Source organism: Coregonus clupeaformis, chromosome 19 (assembly GCF_020615455.1).
Source record: "Coregonus clupeaformis isolate EN_2021a chromosome 19, ASM2061545v1, whole genome shotgun sequence".
NCBI lineage: Eukaryota > Metazoa > Chordata > Actinopteri > Salmoniformes > Salmonidae > Coregonus > Coregonus clupeaformis.
This window is the reverse complement of record NC_059210.1, coordinates 11,230,951-11,257,010: the sequence shown is the minus strand read 5'-3', so window position 1 is coordinate 11,257,010 and position 26,060 is coordinate 11,230,951. Positions and strand designations below refer to the sequence as shown.

Sequence of the window (26,060 nt, the reverse complement as noted above, 5' to 3'; positions counted from 1 at the left end):
ATCCAGAGGAGATGCAGAGATAGCAAACATTTTAGTCATTTAGCAGACGCTCTTATCCAGAGCGACTTACAGTCAGTGAGTGCATACATTTTATCAAGGCCTACCTTGCCTCAGACACCCACACAGTGCACTTTAACCCCAGGTTATTGGTCTACTGGTTAGGTGAACTAGGTTGTATGGGCGGACGTTTCTGTCATGAGATCACTTTGAACTGGACAGCCTAGAGCAGAGCGGCACTTTGAACTGTGACTGTGGCAGACACACACACACACACACACACACACACACAGCCTTAGCACAACAGTGCTCAGGAAACTAAGGTCCTTATCAGGGTTCCTGCATTGTGATTGATGTACTGTTTATACTGTGTTTTGTTGAAGAGATCCATTAATTTCCACTCATTCATACTAATCACACTAATAAATCACACTAATAAATCACACTAATAAATCACACTAATAAGTTGCACAACCAAGTAAAAAGTAACTGGATCACCATTTCCGCAGCAGACCCTGATAACCTCCATCTCCACCTCGCTCAGCAGGCTGATCAATCGCTCACACACACCTACACACACACACACACAGGACCAGCTGTGGTACAGAATTCCACCTGGCAGACAAATGTTGAGGGCTGGGCAGGAGGGTCAGGAGGGAGAGGAGCAGGAGGGGGAGGAGGGTAGGAGGGTTTAGGAGGGGGAGGAGGGGCAGGAGGTTCAGGGGCAGGAGAGGGAGGAGGGTCAGGAGGGTCAAAAGAGGGAGGAGGGTCAGGAGGCGTAAGAGGGTCAGGAGGAGGAGGAGGGTCAGGAGGGTCAGGAGGCAGAAGGAGAAGGAGGGTCAGGAGGGGGAGGAGGGTCAGAAGAGGGTGGAGGGGCAGTAGGGGCAGGAGGGTCAGGGCAGAAGGATTAGGAGGGGCGGGGAGGGGAGGGGGCAGGAGGGGTAGGAGGGTGACGAGGGTCAGGAGGGTCGGGTGGCAGGAGGGTCAGGAGGGGAAGGAGAGTCAGGAGGGTCAGGGTGCAGAAGAGGCAAGAGGGTCAGGAGGGGGAGGAGGGTTAGGTGGGGGATGCAGGTCATGAGGGGGAGGAGAGCCAGGAGGGTTGGGGGGGCAGGAGGGTCAGGAGGGGGAGGAGGGTCAGGGGGAAGGAGGGTCATGAGGGGGAGGAGGGTCAGGAGGGTCAGGAAGGAAGAAGGGTCCTCTCTTTCAGCCAGGTAGAAAGGTGTGGTGACTTGGGCAGCATCCCAAATAGCACCCTATTCCCTCTATAGTGCACTAGTTTTGACCAGAGCCCTATAGTGGGGATGCTGTATATATATATATATATATATATATATATATATATATATATATATATATATATACAGTGGGGAAAAAAGTATTTAGTCAGCCACCAATTGTGCAAGTTCTCCCACTTAAAAAGATGAGAGAGGCCTGTAATTTTCATCATAGGTACACGTCAACTATGCCAGACAAATGAGAAAAAAATCCAGAAAAATCACATTGTAGGATTTTTAATGAATTTATTTGCAAATTATGGTGGAAAATAAGTATTTGGTCAATAACAAAAGTTTCTCAATACTTTGTTATATACCCTTTGTTGGCAATGACACAGGTCAAACGTTTTCTGTAAGTCTTCACAAGGTTTTCACACACTGTTGCTGGTATTTTGGCCCATTCCTCCATGCAGATCTCCTCTAGAGCAGTGATGTTTTGGGGCTGTCGCTGGGCAACATGGACTTTCATCTCCCTCCAAAGATTTTAAGATTTTCTATGGGGTTGAGATCTGGAGACTGGCTAGGCCACTCCAGGACCTTGAAATGCTTCTTACGAAGCCACTCCTTCATTGCCCGGGTGGTGTGTTTGGGATCATTGTCATGCTGAAAGACCCAGCCACGTTTCATCTTCAATGCCCTTGCTGATGGAAGGAGGTTTTCACTCAAAATCTCACGATACATGGCCCCATTCATTCTTTCCTTTACACGGATCAGTCGTCCTGGTCCCTTTGCAGAAAAACAGCCCCAAAGCATGATGTTTCCACCCCCATGCTTCACAGTAGGTATGGTGTTCTTTGGATGCAACTCAGCATTCTTTGTCCTCCAAACATGACGAGTTGAGTTTTTACCAATAAGTTCTATTTTGGTTTCATCTGACCATATGACATTCTCCCAATCCTCTTCTGGATCATCCAAATGCACTCTAGCAAACTTCAGACGGGCCTGGACATGTACTGGCTTAAGCAGGGGGACACGTCTGGCACTGCAGGATTTGAGTCCCTGGCAGTGTAGTGTGTTACTGATGGTAGGCTTTGTTACTTTGGTCCCAGCTCTCTGCAGGTCATTCACTAGGTCCCCCTGTGTGGTTCTGGGATTTTTGCTCACCGTTCTTGTGATCATTTTGACCCCACAGGGTGAGATCTTGCGTGGAGCCCCAGATCGAGGGAGATTATCAGTGGTCTTGTATGTCTTCCATTTCCCAAAAATTGCTCCCACAGTTGATTTCTTCAAACCAAGCTGCTTGCCTATTGTAGATTCAGTCTTCCCAGCCTGGTGCAGGTCTACAATTTTGTTTCTGGTGTCCTTTGACAGCTCTTTGGTCTTGGCCATAGTGGAGTTTGGAGTGTGACTGTTTGAGGTTGTGGACAGGTGTCTTTTATACTGATAACAAGTTCAAACAGGTGCCATTAATACAGGTAACGAGTGGAGGACAGAGGAGCCTCTTAAAGAAGAAGTTACAGGTCTGTGAGAACCAGAAATCTTGCTTGTTTGTAGGTGACCAAATACTTATTTTCCACCATAATTTGCAAATAAATTCATTAAAAATCCTACAATGTCATTTTCTGGATTTTTTTCCCTAAATTTGTCTGTCATAGTTGACGTGTACCTATGATGAAAATTACAGGCCTCTCTCACCTTTTTAAGTGGGAGAACTTGCACAATTGGTGGCTGACTAAATACTTTTTTCCCCCACTGTGTATATATATATATATATATATATATATATGCAGTGGGGAGAACAAGTATTTGATGCACTGCCGATTTTGCAGGTTTTCCTACTTACAAAGCATGTAGAGGTCTGTAATTTTTATCATAGGTACACTTCAACTGTGAGAGACGGAATCTAAAACAAAAATCCAGAAAATCACATTGTATGATTTTTAAGTAATTAATTTGCATTTTATTGCATGACATAAGTATTTGATCACCTACCAACCAGTAAGAATTCCGGCTCTCACAGACCTGTTAGTTTTTCTTTAAGAAGCCCTCCTGTTCTCCACTCATTACCTGTATTAACTGCACCTGTTTGAACTCGTTACCTGTATAAAAGACACCTGTCCACACACTCAATCAAACAGACTCCAACCTCTCCACAATGGCCACGACCAGAGAGCTGTGTAATGACATCAGGGATAAAACTGTAGACCTGCACAAGGCTGGGATGGGCTACAGGACAATAGGCAAGCAGCTTGGTGAGAAGGCAACAACTGTTGGCACAATTATTAGAAAATGGAAGAAGTTCAAGATGACGGTCAATCACCCTCGGTCTGGGGCTCCATGCAAAATCTCACCTCGTGGGGCATCAATGATCATAAGGAAGGTGAGGGATCAGCCCAGAACTACACGGCAGGACCTGGTCAATGACCTGAAGAGAGCTGGGACCACAGTCTCAAAGAAAACCATTAGTAACACACTACGCCGTCATGGAAATAAAATCCTGCAGCGCACGCAAGGTCCCCCTGCTCAAGCCAGCGCATGTCCTGGCCCGTCTGAAGTTTGCCAATGACAATCTGGATGATCCAGAGGAGGAATGGGAGAAGGTCATGTGGTCTGATGAGACAAAAATTGAGCTTTTTGGTCTAAACTCTACTCGCCATGTTTGGAGGAAGAAGAAGGATGAGTACAACCCCAAGAACACCATCCCAACCGTGAAGCATGGAGGTGGAAACATCATTCTTTGGGGATGCTTTTCTGCAAAGGGGACAGGACGACTGCACCATATTGAGGGGGGATGGATGGGGCCATGTATCGCGAGATCTTGGCCAACAACCTCCTTCCCTCAGTAAGAGCATTGAAGATGGGTCGTGGCTGGGTCTTCCAGCATGACAACGACCTGATACACACAGCCAGGGCAACTAAGGAGTGGCTCCGTAAGAAGCATCTCAAGGTCCTGGAGTGGCCTAGCCAGTCTCCAGACCTGAACCCAATAGAGGGAGCTGAAAGTCCGTATTGCCCAGCGACAGCCCCGAAACCTGAAGGATCTGGAGAAGGTCTGTATGGAGGAGTGGGCCAAAATCCCTGCTGCAGTGTGTGCAAACCTGGTCAAGACCTACAGGAAACGTATGATCTCTGTAATTGCAAACAAAGGTTTCTGTACCAAATATTAAGTTCTGCTTTTCTGATGTATCAAATACTTATGTCATGCAATAAAATGCAAATGAATTACTTAAAAATCATACAATGTGATTTTCCTACTTTGTAAGTAGGAAAACCTGCAAAATCGGCAGTGTATCAACTACTTGTTCTCCCACTGTATATATATATATATATATATATATATATATATATATATATATATATATTGTGATGTCACGAGAGGCTGTGTCCTGAGGGGACGTTACATCCCCCTGAGATGGCTGCAAACCCAGACAGCTATGGCTCCATCTGCTGGTATGGTCGGGAACTCCAACCCTCTATGGCCAATCTTCCCACGCAGCTGAAACCAATCAGGAGCTGATGAGCTGAAGGTTTGTTGAAGGGGAGAGACACGGTCTCCAAGCGGGGCTCTCTGGAGGATAAGAGTGCTGCACGTCCACTTCCATGAGGGAATATAAGGATTTGGAGATACTTACCTTTGGGGAAATACTCACCTTTGGATATATGCACCTGTGGAAATACGTGTGGACATTTGGAAGGACGTTTTGCTGGGTTGGCCACTAGCTGCAACGTGGAATACAGTAAGACTGGGGAAAAGTTATTTGAGCGAGGGAGAGTTATGATTTTGGGATGTGGAAGAGACATCCCTGAACTGTTAACCCTTAAAGAGCAACCAGAGAACAGAATTGTTATACTTTCGTTAGTTTCCCAAGACCTTTAATAAAATCCTTGTTTGGTTGGAACCTGGTCTCCTTGCACTACTTGAGCAATCCCGCTGAAAGCTGTCGTAGCCTCTCGTGACATCACAAAATATATATATATATATATATATATATATATATATATATATATATATATATATACCTAAAGCCCTATGGCCCCTGGTCAAAATTAGTGCACTATAGAGGGAATAGGTTCCCATTTGAGAAGCAGCCTGGGTCAGGTTCAGGCAGCACCTTAGACTGAGGACAGAGGTTAGGTCTATTATTGAATTGGCCTGTCGGCCAGAAGAAAGGGATCCATGAGGCACTGGGGCATGCAGGGAAACATAATTACAGTGTTACCAATGAAGACTTACAAATCATTGGGTGAGCTGAAAAAAAGGCAGGGGGAATGTTTCTTTCACACCCTCTTTCTGTTTATTTCCATACCTTTATCTTTCTGATCCTCCCCTCTTTCTCTTTCTGTCCATCCTTCACTCGCTCTCTTCTGTTCTAACTGGAAAGGACCATGTGTGGTGGCTGTAATACCGCTCTCATTCCATTATCAACCTCTGAACACTATACAGGGTTTCCTCCCACACAGAGAAGGGATATTATCAGGGCTCTATGAGGAGTTTGATTCTACACCGCCTCCCTAATTGTCTCAACATCACAGTCTGGTATTCCCAGGTTAGAGAGAACTGATTCAGCCAGGGCCTGTTATTACCATAGATGTATATAATTAACTAGATATTAACTAGGAAGAGAAATTAAAAGAGCAGGTAATGTGTGACTGTACAATGACTGAATATAAAGTCAGGACCATATATGGTGATGTGGATGGACAGGTATCATTAGTTACTTGACAACATTTATACTGAGCAAAAATATAAATGCAACATGCAACAATTTTTAAGATTGTACTGAGTTACAGTTCATATAAGGAAATCAGTCAATTGAAATAAATAAATTAGGCCCTAATCTATGAATTTCACATTACTGGGCAGGGGTGCAGCCATTGGTGGGCCTTGGAGGGCATAGGCCCAATTACTTGGCAGCCAGGCCCGCCCACTGGGGAGCCAGGCCCAGCCAATCAGAATGAATTTTTCCCCACAAAAGGGCTTTATTACTGAAATAGAACTGCACATTTTAAAGTGTCCTTTTATTGTCCCCAGCACAAGGTGCACCTGTTATAATAAGCATGCTGTTTAAATCAGCTTTTTGATATGCCACACCTGTCAGGTGGATGGATTATCTTGGCAAAGGAGAAATACTCACTAACAGGGATGTAAACGAATTTGTGCACAACATTTGAGAGAAATAAGCTTTTTGTGCATATGGAACATTTCTGGGATTGTTTATTTCAACTCATGAAACATGGGACCAACACTTTACATGTTGCGTTTATATTTTTGTTGAGTGTAGTTGAAGTCAGGAGGGTTGGAAGGGAACTTTTAGTGGGCAGCTTTAGAAATGCCATGTGTCTGTATTTTATAAGATGCTTGATTCCCATCCATTCATACTGTAGGAGGGAACTAAAATCACCATAGTGCTTACAAGACGTATTAATGTCTCTCTTCTAATGTGCAGAATGGAAGGCAGGAAAAATATAATGATAACAATAGTGAAATATGAAAGTCTCAGTTAGTGCCACAACAAAGATTCCTAAAGTGCTGTGACGTGACCCAGCGGCAGCTGCTCTATCTGGAACAGGGTACGTGACCGGAGCGGCGCTGGAGCGAGGAGCAGCAGGTGCCCAATTTGACTGCAGCACAGAGTGAGATTCCCAAAGGGAGATTTCGCTCCAGTAGCTCTCACTCGAGCTCAGGGCATGCCCTCCCCAGCATGCACTTATAGTCTACTTGTGTGCTGCTATAGCCCCTTGCTTTAGCTACTGTCATGAAGTTCGCTATAGATTTTCATAAAGAAACTGATCAAACACACAGGTGCTAAATCAAGGTGACTTACAAAGATGAGGACCAAGAGCAAGAGAGGGAGTTCAGTGATGTAGTGTCCACAACTAAAGAGTCATTGTGTAATCTGAAAAGACACGTATCCCGAAAGCATGATGGAAAGGGGGATCCCTAGTCAGTTGTAAGACTGAATGCATTCAACTGAAATGTATTTTCCGCATTTAACCCATCCCCTCTGAATCAGAGAGGTGCGGAGGGCTGCCTTAATCGAAATCCACGTCTTCAGCTCCCGGGGAACAGCGGGTAAACTGCCTTGCTCAGCGGCAGAACGACAGAATTTTAACTTGTCAGCTCAGGGATTCGATCCAGCAACCTTTTGGTTGCGGTGTACTTACTACATGCATATGTTAAAAGAAAGGAACGAGTTGGGTATCTAACTAAGTGTCATTTTAGCAAAGTATATCTAAACTAAAAATCAGATCTCTTAAAAGTGTTGTTCATTTTCGTTCTATTATCTATACAATAGGCCATAATTGATTTTGGATCAATAGGCCTGGCATATTCCCAAGTTCAAGGAGCTTTCCGTTTTGTTTGGGTTATTTTGCCTAACAACCTTGAGGGCCTACCTATAGAAAAATAAAAAACAACAACTCTGCATCTCTGCCCAGCCTGGCAAGAGTGGCCCGAAGGGTGTTTAGCATCCCCAGTGTCTCTGCAAGCGTGGAGAAGATAGTCTCTGCTGCTGGCCTGCTCTCCTGGCGCCATCGCATGAACCTGAAGCCACAGACTCTGGCCAAACTTGTGTTTCTAAGGCACTGTAGACTGAGCCTAATAAGGTATTTTTTGTTTAATTTGTATTTAATTGTAAGTAAGTCATAGCCTATATGCAGAATGTATAGACTATAACGATTTAATTCAAGGAAATTATGTTTAAATCCTGAGCCCTTTATGTCCCTACCAGCCTAGTGTCTCACTCTCAAATGCTTCACAATGTATTTCTTTGGAGGCTAAAGCCTTGAAATAATTGAAATAATATAGCCTAAATAATTCATTATTCTTAGGCTCCCTGTCTGGCTCCTGACCTATTTAGAGTGTTTATTAGCTGTTTAATAAGACATGTAGCGTATCTGAAATGATTAACCTTCTTATATTCACCTTTTCATGTTTATTCAAATACTTTTCATTCAAATCCATATGGTTTGGTTTCAATACTTAAAAACCAAATGGTAGGTCCAGGTAGTCACAAAAATAGATGGATGTTGGTTAAATTGTGATTTTAATGAATTGAGTGAATTCTGAGTGGCAGTTTTTTTCCTGTGAGCCATAGAACTGTTTTTAGCAGAGTGGTTTGAAATTATGTGGATTTCCAACCGCTCACATGCTCTGATCTGGACACATAGTATTCCTATCAGGGAGGAAGTGATGAGGCATTGTCTGTGCTGCTGTGTTGTGATGTAATGTGATGTGATGTGTTGTGATGTGTGGCGATGTATTGTGATGTGTTGTGATGTGTTGTGATGTGATGTGTGGTGATGTGTGGTGATGTGTTATGGGGGAGTAGTGTGTTCTAGGCTGGGCCATGGCTAGGGAGACTCACTCCAGGCAGCTGCTGTGGAGCTGGAACTGGGGTCAGAGGCAGAGCAGGGTAGAGGCAGACCAGGACAGGACAGGTAGACAGGGGACCTACAGGTATGGAACTGGGGTCAGAGGCAGAGCAGGGTAGAGGCAGACCAGGACAGGAAAGGTAGACAGGGGACCTACAGGTATGGAACTGGGGTCAGAGGCAGAGCAGGGTAGAGGCAGACCAGGACAGGACAGGTAGACAGGGGACCTACAGGTATGGAACTGGGGTCAGAGGCAGAGCAGGGTAGAGGCAGACCAGGACAGGACAGTTAGACAGGGGACCTACAGGTATGGAACTGGGGTCAGAGGCAGAGCAGGGTAGAGGCAGACCAGGACAGGACAGTTAGACAGGGGACCTACAGGTATGGAACTGGGGTCAGAGGCAGGGTAGAGGCAGAGCAGGACAGGACAGGTAGACAGGGGACCTACAGGTATGGAACTGGGGTCAGAGGCAGGGTAGAGGCAGAGCAGGACAGGACAGGTAGACAGGGGACCTACAGGTATGGAACTGGGGTCAGAGGCAGAGCAGGGTAGAGGCAGACCAGGACAGGACAGGTAGACAGGGGACCTACAGGTATGGAACTGGGGTCAGAGGCAGGGTAGAGGCAGAGCAGGACAGGACAGGTAGACAGGGGACCTACAGGTATGGAACTGGGGTCAGAGGCAGGGCAGAGGCAGAGCAGGACAGGACAGGTAGACAGGGGACCTACAGGTATGGAACTGGGGTCAGAGGCAGGGTAGAGGCAGAGCAGGACAGGACAGGTAGACAGGGGACCTACAGGTATAAAAGCCTTAGCAGGACTGTGCTGTGAGGGACAGGGTCAGACCAGGCCAGGCTAGGGGGACTATACACAACTCCTGTGGAACTGGGGTCAGAGTCAGGGCAGGTGACTAACTGACTGACTGACTGGCTGCAGGGCTGCGTGGAGAGTAGAACAGGTAGAGAGGGCACCTAAAGGTATGGAGAGGCCAGACCAGGCCAGAGGGATTCCAGACAGGTGCTTTGGAACTGGGGTCAGAGACAGGGCAGAACAGGTGACACTCAGAAAGGGTACAGTGCAGGACAGGTGACACTCAGAAAGGGTACAGTGCAGAACAGGTGACACTCAGCAGGGCTACAGGGCAGGACAGGTGACAATCAGAAGGGCTACAGGGCAGGACAGCTAGAGAGGGGACCTCCAGGTAAAATACCACCTGCCTGATCTTTATCTGACTGATCTAAGTGCCAGAGAGGCAGTAGCCTATAGTGACGGCTTCTCTACCCAAGTTCAATGGTCAACTCAACACAGAGTCACTCAGACCAGACAGCGTCATACGCTGTTAGACCTCTCATATCTGTGAGAGGTGGAGCACAGTGTCAGATTGTTACTAATATCAGCACCAATAACCAAATCCTGTGTGTGCTCTGGTCAACTACTCAATTTAGTTTTGGGAACAAGGGCCCAACTTCACCTCAGGAGCTTGTTGCGAACCGACGTTACATGTAACAGTCTGTCTGTCATGAGAGACTAGATTTCTATCTGTGAATACATTATTGGAACAGGGAGTGTAGAGTTCCTCACCTGCTACAGCAAGAAGATAGTGAGGTTGAACATACCTTACCAGTAACGAATACACTGTAACTACCTACGTATGAATACATTGTATACATAAAACAGAGAACAAGTGTAGAGTTCCACTCCAGCTAGTACAGTGGTCCTCTGTAGCTCAATTGGTAGAGCATGGCGCTTGTAACGCCAAGGTAGTGGGTTCGATCCCCGGGACCACCCATATGTAAAAGTGTATGCACACATGACTGTAAGTCGCTTCGGATAAAAGCGTCTGCCAAATGGCATATTATTATTAGTAAGTAAGTAGAGTCATAGTGAAAGTGAACCTACCTCACCAGAAAGAGAACCTGCCCTTCCCAGTACAGTACCGTATGGCAGCAAGAATTCTGGGGGAGACGATATTTTAGAACGTCTTTGTGGTTGATTAGCAAATTCCTTACTTTTCTTTTTTTTTACAATGTCAAGTAAGTGGGAGAAACAAGCTGTTTTAGTGCCTGTGTAGGTTCACTGTATTTCTAGACAAAGAGCTGCACAAAGGAAAGGTAGACCTAGCCAAAAACAATTGAAAGTTGAGACACAAGTCGGTATGTATGTACACAGAGAGAGTAGAGTAGAGCGATAAAGTCATACAGTTTCCAAAGCCTGTTTCCAAAGCCCCGGCAGCAGCTAACCTAACCACCCCCACACATTTTGTCATCAGCTATTTTCATCTTCCGTCTTGTCAGGTGAAAAACATTCAGATGGTACCTGTCTTGTCCTTTGAACTCCTCGAACTGCACAAAGAAAATCGTTGTCTTAGGAGTTTATTATATACCCTTTATGCAGAATGTATAACTTAAAGCCCTCAACAGGTGACGTTATATCGGACAATATTGTCTATCAGACTCAGTGAAAGAAGCAGTCGAGTTGTAAAACAGTCTCTTGATCCCATCAGGAAACAATGAAAAAGTTCATTTATAGAACCACGAATAAAGCAATAACTGGGAACCCCGCTTCCATTACACACAATATCTATATTTTATCCAGTGACATGGACATAGTTAGGTGCTGGAGGTGTTGGTGGGCATGCAGTTTTGTGACAACTTCCTCTTCAGTAGGCTCTGCTATCTGTTGTCTGAAAAACCAGGAGTCAAAACACAAAGGCAAACCTTATAGGGTATGGTATATGAATCAATCAATCAAATGTATTTATAAAGCCCTTTTTACATCAGCAGACAGCAGTTGTCACAAAGTGCTTTACAGTAACCCGGCCTAGTATATATTACCTGTATAAAATTGGTCCGTGCCTTTCATATCTGAAATGACAAACTTGGCAACAGAACAGAGAGTTCCATATTACATAATGCCAAGAGCACACTTCCTGTGTGCTGACAGATAATCTAATCAAGTGCAGTGGCTGCTGAGATAGCTCAGGTCTGCCAAAAGGCCCAGCGCATGCTGCGGCCAATCATCAATTCAATTAATGAACCCTAATGGCAGGACCAAAATACAGAGCAAAGCCAATAGCATAGCTCACATACAACGTCAAAAATGCCAAGCCAAAAGTAAAGCTAAAGATAAAGCCTGTTCTAAAAACATTGGTGTTACTGGTCCTACCTGAACATCAGCTGGATGGTAGTCTCCAAGTCTGTCCTCTCCATATCACGGTTTGAGCATCCATGGTTTCTGTCCCACTTGTAGATGAAGTTCTGGATTGGGATGATAGGAAATGTGAAAGTTTGATTGAAAACATCAACAACAACAAAATCAAGAGCAAAAAATCTATATGGCAATATCAAGACTTCTAAATAAAAAAGCAGGTGTTCTCACATTGTAAACTAATCACATAAACAAACATTATACTGACCCTACCTCCAGGATCAGAGCTATAAACAGGTTGACCCACATGACAGAGGAGGTCAACCACCAGGCTATGAAGTAGAGCTTGGACCACCTGGATTGCGGAATAAAAACCAAATACAATCATCACCTCTCAGTCAGTCATCCCTTTCTTCAAATGCTCACGTGATATAATAGAATAGAATACAATAGAATAAGCAAAGTAATTGTTATAGCAAATTGACTTGCTCAGTGGTGTATCTGGCGTATGCATCCAGAAAGACATTCCAGTTGTTCATCATCATGATGTTGTATAGGAGAACCAGAGCAGACTGAAAATATAGGACACATGAAAGCAGAAAGACACTATAAATTCCCTGAATACCAGTAAAGCAAACTTGACCAATTTGACAACCTTGCATTGACAAAAGGTTGACAAAATGTACTAAAGTACCATATAGACTGAGTGTACAAAACATTAGGAACATTAGGATTCAGAGGGTGAATGGGCAAGACAAAATATTTAAGTGCCTTTGAACAGGGTATGGTAGTACGTGCCAGGAGAACCGGTTTGAGTGTGTCAAGAACTGCAACGCTGCTGAGTTTTTTTTATGCTCAACAGTTTCCCTTGTGTATTAAGAATGGTCCACCACCCAAAGGACATCCAGACAACTTCCTGTGGCTATGGAACCCTGACCTGTTCACCAGACGTGCTACCTTGTCGTGCTGCTGCTCCAGTTTCAACTGTTCTGCCTGCGGCTATGGAACCCTGACCTGTTCACCGGACGTGCTCCCTTGTCCCAGACCTGCTGTTTTCAACCCTCAGTCTCTCTCTCTCTCTCTCTCCCTTCCTCCCTCTCTCGCTCTACAGCACCTGCTGTCTCGACCTCTGAATGCTCGGCTATGAAAAGCCAACTGACATTTACTCCGGAGGTGCTGACCTGTTGCACCCTCTACAACCACTGTGATTATTATTTGACCCTGCTGGTCATCTATGAACGTTTGAACATCTTGAAGAACGATCTGGCCTTAATGGCCATGTACTCTTATAATCTCCACCCGGCACAGCCAGAAGAGGACTGGCCTCCCCTCAGAGCCTGGTTCCTCTCTAGGTTTCTCCCTAGGTTCCTGCCTTTCTAGGGAGTTTTTCCTGGCCACCGTGCTTCTACAACTGCATTGTTTGCTATCTGGGGTTTTAGGCTGGGTTTCTGTGTAAGCACTATGTGACATCTGCTGATGTAAATGACTTTATAAATACATTTGATTTAATTTGATTTGACACAACTGTGGGACGCATTGGAGTCAACATGGGCCAGCATCTGTGTGGAACGCTTTCGGCACCCGACAAACTGAGGTTGTTCTGAGGGGAAAGGGGGGTGCAACTCAATATTAGGAAGGTGTTCCTAATGTTTTGTACACCATATGTTTGTTCATTTAGATGAGAAAAAAATATATATATACAATATAAAAAGGGAAAAAGTAATACAAATGTAATGAAAAATAATTACAAAAATACAGAACTTATATATATATAACACAAATGAAAAGTATAAATATACTCTAAAAATTAAGAATTAACAAATTTGTAAAATAAATAAAAAATAAAAAAATGTTAAGTGGCTGTCCCACTGGCTATCATAAGGTGAATGCACCAATTTGTAAGTCGCTCTGGATAAGAGCATCTGCTAAATGACGTAAATGTAAATGTAACTTAGTTTAGGTGATACTCACTGCAAAGTCGTCAAAGTTGTTTGACCAGTAGCCAAGCTGTTCATAAGAACCACATTGTAGAGTTTTGTTTACAGTCATTTTCATGATTCTGGGGTCGACGGTAGTGCTGTAAGAAATAGATAATACATGTAGGTAGGAAATAGGTAGTTTATAGGAAATAGGTAGTTTATTGTCTCGATTCAAAGCTGTGATTTCTGAGATATCATATTTTCTTCATACCTCAGGTTAGTTGCAGGTGCTATGATAGCGCCTCTGAACAACCAGACCCCAAGCACAGCAAATACATAATAAACCACCTGCAAACAGAGGAAGACGACACTTCTTTACAATCGTACCAGTTTAACAGCCCTGTCTCTACTACACACAAAAAAACGACCCAAACAAAACAACAGCCACTTGAGTTTCTCACCACTAATATACCGGCAAAGGCTCTGAGGTTTTTCACGAGGTCAACCATGGTGCTGGCAACCAGAGCCATGAGCTTTAGAATATGACAAAATAATTAGTGGGAACTGATGAAATCAATCAATCAAATGTATTAATATAGCTCTTTTGACAGAAATCAGCAGTTGTTACAAAGTGCCAGGGCTGGACTCCAAAGACTGAGTCATTTTTCAGAGACGTTACCTTGATGTTGGGGATGATCCTGAGGAAGCGGAATATACTCAGCATGTTGACCAGACGGACCATCTCCCAGAGTGACGTCAGACCTCCATGGGCTGGGTTCCTGTGATACAGTTCAGTCAAAGAGAGCTGTGGTATGACTGTTATGTTCTGGTTATTACAGTGTTATGTAGTGTAGCCCTTATGACTTATGACAAAGGGGTCAAGTAAAGTGTTTACGGAATATGCTGTGCTATGGTTATAGGTCTACTGTATATTTCAGCTAATATGTGTTGAATATGCCTTGGACAATATATCATTGGGCTATACATCAGAGCAATATATACGAAATATGATATGATATATGGCCTCGTATATCTGACAAATGTAGTGTTCCCTTCCGGTCAGAACTTTACAGTATTGATGTTGCAGTATACATCATCACCACTAGAGGTCAGTAAAGTAACAGTTTCACAAAGGACACGCCTCAGATTTCACAAATGCTTGACATCAGTGACAGGGCAGAAAGGGAGCAGAACTTGAAGTCTTGTGTTTACCTACTCCTCAATAGGGCTCGTTGGTCTAGGGGTATGATTCTCGCTTTGGGTGCGAGAGGTCCCGGGTTCAAATCCCGGACGAGCCCTTCTTTTCTGATCACTGTAGGTTAATTGTACTGTTAAAGATAATGATAGTCTACTTGCGATACTTGGGTAAGCGGAGTTGACTGTGCATGTTCAGCAGAAACAGTAACAATCTGTCATGTATAGGTTTCTATAACAAAGAGCAGGCTCACAGGCTACCAATGTAGGCTATTTTTGTATTATGAGGACTAGCCGAACCACGAGTCATATAACTGGCAAGCCTAATTCATAAATACTCTTATCTGTCAGCCACTGAGAAACTTCCATATGGTTTTATTTGCAGCTGTAACACTATAGTCCTGGATAGTAGTTCTCAGTCATAATACAAACGATAACCTACAGCACTTAAGAAAGACCTCAACCACAGACAATGGTTTTATTTGCAAATCTGACAATGTACACTGAGTGTACAAAACATTAGGAACACCTTCCTAATATTGAGTTGCACCCCCTTTTGCCCTCAGAACAGCCTCAACTCATCGGGGCATGGTCTCTACAGGGTGCCGAAAGCGTTCCACAAGGATGCTGGCCCATGTTGACTCCAATGCCTCCCACAGTTGTGTCAAGTTGGTTGGATGTCCTTTGGGTGGTGGACCATTCTTGATACAGAAGGGAAACTGTTGAGCGTGAAACAAACAGCAGCGTTGCAGTTCTTGACACACTCAAACTGGTGCGCCTGGCACCTACTACCATATCCCGTTCAAAGGCACTTAAATATCTTGTCTTGCCCATTCACCCATTGAATGGTACACATACACAATCCATGTCTCAATTGTCTCAAGGCTTACAAATAATTATTTAACCTGTCTCCTTCCCTTCATCTACACTGATTGAAGTGGATTTAACAAGTTACATCAATATGGGATGATATATTTCAGCTGGATTCACCTGGTCAGTCTATGTCATGGAAAGAGCAGGTGTTCCTAATGTTAAAACACTCAGTGTATGTAAAACTTCCAAACAAATGTTAGTTACCACTAGAGGGCAGTCTAATAGCAAGATTTTGCTCAGCAAAAACCTGCCACATCACAGATTCTGGAAGTTAACGCACAGGGTTATGAGGTGAAGGAGAGGAGAAAATTGTAACTATAGGGTGGTCTTCCCTAAGCAGGCTTGTTGGTCTAGGGGTATGCTTCTTGCTTAGGGTGTGAGTGGTCCTGGGTTCAAATCCCAGATGAGCCTTCCTTTTTAGAAAATATGTGACAGAGTTATTTTTATTTTATTTCACCTTTATTTAACCAGGTAAGCCAGTTGAGAACAAGTTCTCATTTACAACTGCGACCTGGCCAAGATAAAGCAAAGCAGTGCGATTAAAAAACAACAACAACACAGAGTTACATATGGAATAAACAAAAACAAAATGTACAGTCAATAACACAATAGAAAATCTATATACAGTGTGTGCAAATGTAGTAAGTTATGGAGGTAAGGCAATAAATAGGCCATAGTGCAAAATAATTACAATTTAGTATTAACATTGGAGTGATAGATGTGCAGAAGATGACGTGCAAATAGAGATACTGGGGTGCAAATGAGCAAAATAAATAACAATGTAAATAACAATATGGGGATGAGGTAGTTGGGTGGGCTAATTACAGATGGGCTGTGTACAGGTGCAGTGATCGGTAAGCTGCTCTGACAACTGATGCTTAAATTTAGTGAGGGAGATAAGAGTCTCCAGCTTCAGAGATTTTTGCAGTTCGTTCCAGTCATTTGCAGCAGAAAACTGGAAGGAATGGCGGCCAAAGGAGGTGTTGGCTTTGGGGATGACCAGTGAGATATACCTGCTGGAACGCATACTACGGGTGGGTGTTGCTATGGTGACCAATGATCTAAGATAAGGCGGGGATTTGCCTAAAAGTGATTTATAGATGACCTGGAGCAAGTGGGTTTGGCGATGAATATGTAGTGAGGGCCAGCCAACAAGAGCGTACAGGTCACAATGGTGGGTAGTATATGGGGCTTTGGTGACAAAACGGATGGCACTGTGATAGACTACATCCAATTTGCTGAGTAGAGTGTTGGAAGCTATTTTGTAAATGACATCACTGAAGTCAAGGATCGGTAGGATAGTCAGTTTTACGAGGGCATGTTTAGCAGCATGAGTGAAGGAGGCTTTGTTGCGAAATAGGAAGCCGATTCTAGATTTAACTTTGGATTGGAGATGCTTAGTGTGAGTCTGGAAGGAGAGTTTACGGTCTAACCAGACACCTAGGTATTTGTAGTTGTCAGAACCGTCGAGAATAGTGATTCTAGTCGGGCGGGCGGGTGGGTGCAAGCAGCGTTCGATTGAAGAGCATGCATTTAGTTTTACTAGCGTTTAAGAGCAGTTGGAGGCCACGGAAGGAGTGTTGTATGGCATTGAAGCTCGTTTGGAGGTTTGTTAACACAGTGTCCAATGAAGGGCCAGATGTATACAAAATGGTGTCGTCTGCATAGAGGTGGATCTGAGAGTCACCAGCAGCAAGAGCGACATCATTGATATACACAGAGAATAGAGTCGGCCCAAGAATTGAACCCTGTGGCACCCCCATAGAGACTGCCAGAGGTCCAGACAACAGGCCCTCCAATTTGACACATTGAACTCTATCTGAGAAGTAGTTGGTGGGGCATGGGCAGGTTGCAGCGGAGGGTGCAGAGCTGGTGGCAGGGGTAGGTGAGTGGCACAGTGGTCTAAGGCACTGCATCGCAGTGCTAGCTGTGCCACTAGAGATCCTGGTTCGAATCCAGGCTCTGTCGTAGCTGGCCACGACCAGGAGACCCATGGGGTGGCGCACAATTGGCCCAGGGTAGGAGAGGGAATGGCCGGCAGGGATGTAGCTCAGTTGGTAGAGCATGGCGTTTGCAACGCCAGGGTTGTGGGTTTGTTTCCCACGGGGGGCCAGTATAAAAAATGATGTATGCACTCACTAACTGTAAGTTGCTCTGGATAAGAGTGTCTGCTAAATGACTAAAATGTAGGGGTAGCCAGGTGGAAAGCATGGCCAGCCATAATAATAATTTGCCATTTAGCAGATGCTTTTATCCAAAGCGACTTACAGTCATATGTGCATACATTTTTACGTATGGGTGGTCCCAGGGATCGAACCCACTACCCTGGCATTACAAGCGCCATGCTCTACCAAATGCTTATTGAAATTCTCGATTATTGTAGATTTATCGGTGGTGACAGTGGGTAGCTGGGAGGAGGTGCTCTTATTCTCCATGGACTTTACAGTGTCCCAAAACTTTTTGGAGTTAGTGCTACAGGATGCACATTTCTGTTTGAAAAAGCTAGCCTTTGCTTTCCTAACTGATTGTGTATATTGGTTCCTGACTTCCCTGAAAAGTTGCATATCGCGGGGGCTGTTTGATGCTAATGCAGTACGCCACAGGATGTTTTTGTGCTGGTCAAGGGCAGTCAAGTCTGGGGTGAACCAGGGGCTATATCTGTTCTTAGTTCTGAATTTTTTTGAATGGGGCATGCTTATTTAAGATGGAGAGGAAAGCACTTTTGAAGAACATCCAGGCATCCTCTACTGACGGAATGAGGTCAATATCCATCCAGGATACCCGGGCCAGGTCAATTAGAAAGGCCTGCTCGCTGAAGTGTTTTAGGGAGCGTTTGACAGTGATGAGGGGTGGACGTTTGACCGCGGACCCATTACGGACGCAGGCAATGAGGCAGTGATCGCTGAGATCCTGGTTGACGACAGCGGAGGTGTATTTAGAGGGTAAATTATTTTGCCTAAAGCATGTGGAAGAGAAGGAAACTTGAACTATGAGGAGGGTTTCCCCAGGCAGGCTTGTTGGTCCAGGGGTATAATTCTTGCAAAGGATGCTAGAGGTCCTGGGTTCAAATTCCAGATGAGCCCTCCTTTTGAGAAAATAAGTTGCCTATATTTAGGGTTAGGGTTGTCCTAAGTGAGTTAGTATATTGAAAAATCACAAACAAAGTGGGGAGAAAAATCTTACCAATAGGAAAATGGTAGACTGTAAGTAGCAAATATGGATATCTGTAGGCCCTTTGGTAAAACAGAGATATAAAAACAATATCCAGTAAGTATGGAATATAATGTATGGTGTCGTAATGTCAACAAGTGACTTTGAATTGTGTGACAGACGCCAATATACATACATCAACTAGAATGCTTCAAAATGGAGCCTGCATTCTCCTTACATATAGTATATCGTACTGAACTGCACCTACCAGTAAAAGAGCTGTGAGAGATCCATCAAAGATGTTACTCCCATAGGACACATATCCTGTCCAGCCAAATGCAACCATCTTCAGCACCATCTCCAGCAGGTAGTAAAGGATGAAGAAACAGTTGATAGTCTGAAAAAACAGAGATTAGTGGAGGCTGCTGAGGGGAGAACGGCTCATAATAATGGCTGGAACGGAGCAAATGGAATGGCATCAAACCATTTGTTTGATGTACTTGATACCATTCCACTGATTCCGTTCCAGCCATTACCACGAGCCCGTCCTCCCCAATTAAGGTGCCACCAACCTCCTGTGACAGAGATACATATAAAGTCTGTCAATTGCATGGAGCTATTGACATAAACTGTGCAGGACCCTTACCTGCTATACATGAGTCAGTCATGTTGGCAGTGCACTGCAGGTGCAGTAACTAATGTCTACTTGTAACTACTATGGCCTTAAATGTTGAGCAATTACCTCTAAATAGTAGTTGTCTCGTTCAGAGAGAGTCTTCTCACAGTCAATCACCAGGATCATCTGGAGGAACATTGATGACAATTAGATGCATATACAGTAGACTTAATACATGCATATACAGTGCATGACCTTTGACCTTACACATTTTCTAAAAATAAAATGGGATACAATGCCCCCCCCATGTAAATTCTGAAGAAACACTCATTTGTAGACCAGAGACATCAAATGCAGAGAAGGTGCAAAAAATGGATCAGGGCCTATGTCTACTGCCTTTTCAATCTACTCTAATGATGATCAACAATAGTGATTGATAGAGGATTTATCATTGTATCTGTGCCATTATAGCGTCTGTGACAGCATGGGCAGCGCCATTGAAGCTATCTCCATTTTAAAGTAGTCAATTGTCTTCTTCTTCATTGGCTGATTGCTCCTAACTCATAGGAATCCCCACCCAGTTGACTACTTTTAAATAGTGGAAGCCCTCAATTGTAATGTCCATTCTAAAATTAGTTATATCCATGATGAGTCCTCCATCTATCTCCATGTGATAAACGTGTCTGTGTTTGTGCAGTGTCTAGAACAGCCACTAGGTGGCAGTCTCTGAGCAGTTTTACTGAGCACGCAACAGCATTAACTGCGAGGAATTCCTCATACACGTGGCATGCAGTGGAATTTAAACTCTTGGTTGTTGTCCCTTTGACAGGCTCGTTGGTCTAGGGGTATGATTCTCGCTTAGGGTGCGAGAGGTCCCGGGTTCAAATCCCGGACGAGCCCTCCTTTTAAGAAGTAAAATGACTTACAGTGTGAAATGGTGTACGAAGCATAGTAGAGTACATTCACTAAAGTATCTCTACCAACAACGTTACTGTGAATAAGTAGCCTGGAATCTTAACTGATAAGTTCTGTTTCAATATTGTTATGGTGAAACAAAGCATGTCAGTTAGGATTCCAGGCTAGTGTTGTAACTAAGAGCTGTTAGGATCAAGCAGAAACACAAACAAATAAGTGAATTAATAAAATATTGGGACATTGTGAACTTGTGACATAGTGAACTCACACATATGCAGACAACATTGGCCAGGGCCACAGCATTCCCCACCACAGTGACATAATGCTGACTGAAGACAAACTGAACCTTCCGCAGGAACTTAGACGAGTACTCAGGCAATGGAGGATGCTACAGAGGAAAACAATGACTTTAATTTGCTGTTCAATCTCCTTTAACAATAACTTTTCAAGTTTGCTTCTGTCCGGATTTTTGCTTCCGTTGCAAATGCAAGCACAAAGGCAAATGATGAAAGTCTGCTTGGCATTCGACTGACAGTCTGCTAACTGCATCGTTTTGAAGAAATTAGCATTGTCGTAGAGATAAAATATAAATACGTATTTCATCCTGTCCTTGTCCAGCTCATCAAAAAGTCTCTGGAAGGCCTCCCTGGGGATGTATCCACTGGATGACTGAGACGCTTTCTGAGGAAATTACACTTTTAGAATATTTTGACATACCCAAAGTGTTCACAATTCAGTGGTGTGGCCATCTACATATATAACTTCATGAAACATGACGTTTTTAACGCTATGTGTTACAGTATGTCGTTTCAGGTAAGGCGGGAACAATCTCACCTTCATGATGGCATCTCTGTAATAACCTTTCATCTGAACTCTCCTCATCACCTTCAGGACTGTCTGGACCATAACACACTCACTGGAACACAGTAGATATGATTTTATACATACAATAAGTGCTATACCATTTTGCTGTTGTACTATATATTAATACAATAAACACCGCAAAGGGGTCCTTTCTTACACGGTCTCATCCTCAGAAAAGGTAGGTTCCTGGCTTTGACAGTGTAACAGCTCAAAAGCTGCCCTGATGCCCAAATGCCTCCTCAGGATGGATGTCTGGATTGACATCTGCACAATAAAGGGTTATCATAATCAACACTACTCACATACCTGTGGGAAATGGACTACCCACTTACCTAAATATTTTTGAACTTTGTTAAGTACCATCGACAACAAGCCAGTTACTCACCACTAAGTATCCTCTAAACTGGTTGTAGATGATGGCAGTCAGCAGGTTCATCAGGAAGTACGTTCCTACATTAGAGTGATGACATGTAAAGTAAGCTTTTATTGAACATACAGATTGAATCAATTCATACAGTTTATGAAATATGATATCTAAATTATATTGTAATCAACGCAAATGTAAAGAAACACGTCAAACAAACTCTCACCAAATCCACTGAAGAGGATGAAGAAGACGGAGAAACCTCTGTTTAAAGTGTAAGCTGGCGTCATCACTTTAGAGCAGAAACAAATGCTACTTTTAAAAATGAAAAAGCTCATCGACTTTGACTTACAGCAGTGATCATTGAAAATGTACACTAACATATGAAGAACTCGTATTGAATAAGCCTACCGTCAGGGTTGTTAGCGGTTGTGAGAAGAACCAAAAGAGATGTAAGAGACTGAGAAAAGTTTTTGAAATAAAACTCCCATTCCATGTTCTTCTCTGGGTTCTAGAACAAGACAAATCAGAGCAGGTATCCCATTAGAACAATCACTACTTGCTATGTAGCCTATGCACAATGTTTAGAACGTTCTATGTGTTTTCACTGATCTGCCCTTCTTGGCAAGGTCTCCCTTGAGAAAGAGGTCTTCTGACCTCAACAGCACCTTCTGGTTAAATAAAGATGAAATAAAATTAAAATAAATATTCTCATCAAATAAATCTTCTGAAAATCCTCTGAAGGTCACAGGCCTTCAACTAAAATTAGCAGATAATTACAAAAAAGGCCCAAGGGCCTACACGCTTAAAAAAAAAACACAACCATTATGGCAGTGTTCACACTATCCAATCAATAAACAGATACCGGGGATGTTACTGTACCTCTCCCCTTTCAAACAGCAGCATTCCAAACATGGTGAAGACACACAGGTGGAGAACCACTAGTAAGATCACACTGGAGAGAAGAAGAAATCCCTATATTCAGCTGAAATGAAGGACCTTATGCATTTCTGTACTCACTAATCATTTTACTCAATTCAATACCATTACCTTGTTATTTCTGGTATTGTTCTTTTGATGCATTTCAACGTCTTCTTCATCAATGACGAGTTTTGAAGGAGGTAGAACGGCCGAATAAGTTTTCTGATTCTCATAGTCTACGATACAAATGATGCAAAACATATCAGATGACATTTCTACTTCATGAAACAAGCTTACTAGATATACACTCGATATACTGTAGAATAGAATATAATATGATTACATGATCAAGCATTTCAAGGTTCCAGAGGAAAGATTAAAAAGGGGTATACATCTGCCTTTGCTTACGTCATCACAAGCCATGCTCAAGGATAAGGTCCAGTCAATGACAGACACTGAGATGACCACCATGTAGGCCACCAGCCATTTACACTTCAAAAACTCCTCATGACCTATCAGGTAACTCTGCAAAAAAAGAGTAAGGAGGAATCACTTCCAAAAAATAGGTAACAAAGGGGAATATATATATATATTTTTTTAAAGGATATGTATGTTTATGTATGTATGTATGTATGTATGTATGTATGTATGTATGTATGTATGTATGTATGTATGTATGTATGTATGTATGTATGTATGTATGTATGTATGTGGGTGTGTATGTGTGTGTGTATGTGTGTATATATATATATATATATATATATATATATATATATATATATATATATGTATGTATGTGTTTATATATGGAAGTGATTGGAAGTGATGCAGACAATTACATTGATGGAAGTTACAATCTATCTGCAATATTAAGCTGATCTACCCCCCCCAAAAAAAATATATATTGGCTTCTAATCCTCACAGCAGTATATGAAAATGTCATGTAGCCTATGATGTGCCTAGTAGCCTCCTGTAGCTCCGTTGGTAGAGCATGGCACTTGCAACGCCAGGGTTGTGGATTTGATTCCAACGGGGGGCCTGTATGAAAAATGTATGCACTCACTAAAACTGTAAGTCGCTCTGGATAAGAGCGTCTGCTAAATGACTAAAACGTTATCTACACTCTTAGAAAAAAAGGGTTCCAACAGGGATTTTAGGCTGTCCTACAGCAGAACCCTTTTTGGTTCCAGGTAGAACCCTTTTTGGTTCCATGTAGAACCATTTTGGATTTCATTTAGAACCCTCTGTGGAAAGGGTTCTACATGGAATCTAAAAAGTTCTACCTGGAACAAAAATGGTTCTTCCTGGAACCAAAAAGGGTTCTTCAGAGGGTTCTCCTATGGGGACAGACGAAGAACCCTTTTAGTTTTTTTTCTAAGAGTGTATGAAATTGATTGAGAGATGTACTTAAAAGCTGCATGACCATGATATTACACATGATCAATAGCTATCTGATGATATTTACATCGAAATAATATGCTATATTAATAGTATTAGTTTAGTAGTATTATAGAGTATAGTTATAGTTTTATTTGGTGGTTCACTACATCAGAAGTAGATTTTGAGTGTATATTACCTTAACGATGAGGTCGAACGTGAATATGAGTAGGCAGATGATCTCGATGCCCTCGGTGAGGCCACATGGGGGTTCCCAGAGGGTGTGTTTAGAACGCAGGTCAGAGGTCACAGACAGGGAGGAGGGCCTCTCAATGAAGGCCAGGACCAGGATGACAAATATCACCACATTCAGGCCCCTGAGGACACAGAAGAAAACAGTTATGGGTCATAACTAATATGAAGGTAGACTAGTAGACAAGTCTTGTACTGTCCTGTAGGGCTGTAGATAGCCTACAGTAGAAAGTAACATGGCTGGAACACACTTTTCACCAAGCAGATTGCGTGTCCGGATCTATCCATTTCATAATGACTTACTTACTTACTAAAGAAAGCATTAACTATTTTTACTGTCAATAGATAAAAAGTAAAGTAGGTATGGTAGGAGCAGTAATCAAGAGAGAAACAGAGCTACTATGCATGACAAAAAACTCCTTTACCATTGACAGAGCCTGGAGTAGTACCATCTGTAAAGTTGTATTGATCTTGGGTCCATGCGGTGGTTGATAGATCGATACTACAAAGGAATGTAAACAAATGTACTATAAAAGTGTTGATAAACAAAGTAATGCACATAAACTGTATTTTAAATGCAGTTGATGGTGGAAAATAACAAGTTACTCCTACATGTACAGCATCTTCGATGAGGACCACAGCCTGTTGAATGTACAGCTCATCATCTGTATGAAAGGGAAGCATGTAGAGAACATGGGTTCAATTGAATGATCTTACTCTGTGCATGTGGGTGAGAGAGAGAGAGAGAGAGAGAGAGAGAGAGAGAGAGAGAGAGAGAGAGAGAGAGAGAGAGAGAGAGAGAGAGAGAGAGAGAGAGAGAGAGAGAGAGAGAGAGAGAGAGAGAGAGAGAGAGAGAGAGAGAGAGAGAGAGAGAGAGATTTTGAAGAATTTACCATGTCCCTGTGTCCCCCAATAGAAAGGCGTTTCTTTTGGAGCCCTGTAATTGTCTGATCCAGAATGTACACCCCCAGGTAGCAGGGGGAAACTCTCCATCATCATATCAAAATGTACCTGCTATGAAGGTTTAAGGATGGAGCAAAATGTAAGTGTTCCTTTCCTTTATTTTTACCTGTTATAAACTTCATCTTCATTAATACACACATTTACATTTACATTTTAGTCATTTAGCAGACGCTCTCTCACTTAAATGTAGGCTTACTAGGCCTTTTGTTGTTCTGATAGTTCTATACGTCCAAACAAATTAGTACAATTATTTGTTCATCATTCGCTGAAGTCTACAATAAGCAGCAGATAAAATGGTCGGGACACGAGAAACTGTAGCAAGCGCCTACCTCAGAGTTGGTTCATCTGGCCAGTTTTCGATCGAAATATATCCATTGGTTTTTCTGTTGGGAAATAAACTACCGACAGTGGGACACACTTCTTTCGACATGAACAGTACATTGCCCAGTGACGAACCAGTGAAACTCTCTCGAAGTGCAATTAATGCAAGCATTTCACACCTCCAGCTCAAAATTGAGAGTTGCGAAGGGCCATGTCCTCCTTGCTGCTTGCTGTTGTGCTGACCATCAGTTTGCATTAGCCTAACACTGTTCCATAGTCCTAATGCTGGATTTAGGTCTACCACATAGTGTTTGACGTGCTGTGGTTTTCTCTGTGGCTCACAGACTTCAGTCCTAATGCTCCAGCCTCTGCCTCATGGGAAAAGGGACAATGGCCTGCTATAAATTGCAAGTGATGATTTGATAACTCAAAGGTTCTACCTGAAATACAATAATCCACAGCAAGAAAGCATTATTGATTATTTAATAAATAATTCGAACTATTCCTGCCTGGCCTGGTGTGTTGGTCCGCTGTTTGGCTGTAAATACATATTTCTGTATGACTTTCTGAAAATCCAGATAATCTTCTGTGGAAATAAT

General features: G+C 43.0%; 1 protein-coding gene and 2 non-coding genes across 3 annotated transcripts; 2 read left to right on the top strand and 1 right to left on the bottom strand.

The window, feature by feature from the left end:
- Positions 1 to 10,847: 10,847 nt before the first annotated feature.
- Positions 10,848 to 25,170, bottom strand: LOC121531484 (two pore calcium channel protein 2-like). The gene is made up of 25 exons (XM_041836722.1): positions 25,071 to 25,170; positions 24,790 to 24,842; positions 24,603 to 24,679; positions 24,125 to 24,302; positions 22,957 to 23,073; positions 22,678 to 22,784; positions 22,510 to 22,582; positions 22,039 to 22,138; positions 21,854 to 21,919; positions 21,649 to 21,713; positions 21,421 to 21,527; positions 21,234 to 21,315; positions 20,994 to 21,080; positions 20,668 to 20,787; positions 19,611 to 19,670; positions 19,137 to 19,265; positions 18,902 to 18,951; positions 14,331 to 14,430; positions 14,113 to 14,184; positions 13,923 to 13,999; positions 13,704 to 13,809; positions 12,222 to 12,304; positions 12,006 to 12,087; positions 11,751 to 11,842; positions 10,848 to 11,268 (listed from the first exon to the last, which is right to left on the bottom strand). Exons 1-25 carry the CDS (start codon positions 25,168 to 25,170, stop codon positions 11,166 to 11,168), a joined length of 2,286 nt encoding a protein of 761 aa, XP_041692656.1. The 3' UTR covers positions 10,848 to 11,165.
- trnap-ugg lies at positions 14,878 to 14,949 on the top strand. The gene has a single exon. It is a non-coding gene; the product is annotated as a tRNA-Pro (tRNA).
- trnap-agg lies at positions 20,313 to 20,384 on the top strand. The gene has a single exon. It is a non-coding gene; the product is annotated as a tRNA-Pro (tRNA).
- Positions 25,171 to 26,060: the final 890 nt, after the last annotated feature.

Coding starts and splice junctions, on each gene's coding strand:
- LOC121531484 (XM_041836722.1), bottom strand. CDS start 25,170: ATGGAGAGTTTCCCCCTGCTACCTGGGGGTGTACATTCTGGATCAGAC. Junction 24,843..25,070: donor TTGGGGGACACAGGGACATG/GTAAATTCTTCA, acceptor CCTTTCATACAG/ATGATGAGCTGTACATTCAA. Junction 13,810..13,922: donor GCACCTGCAACTAACCTGAG/GTATGAAGAAAA, acceptor TATTTCTTACAG/CACTACCGTCGACCCCAGAA.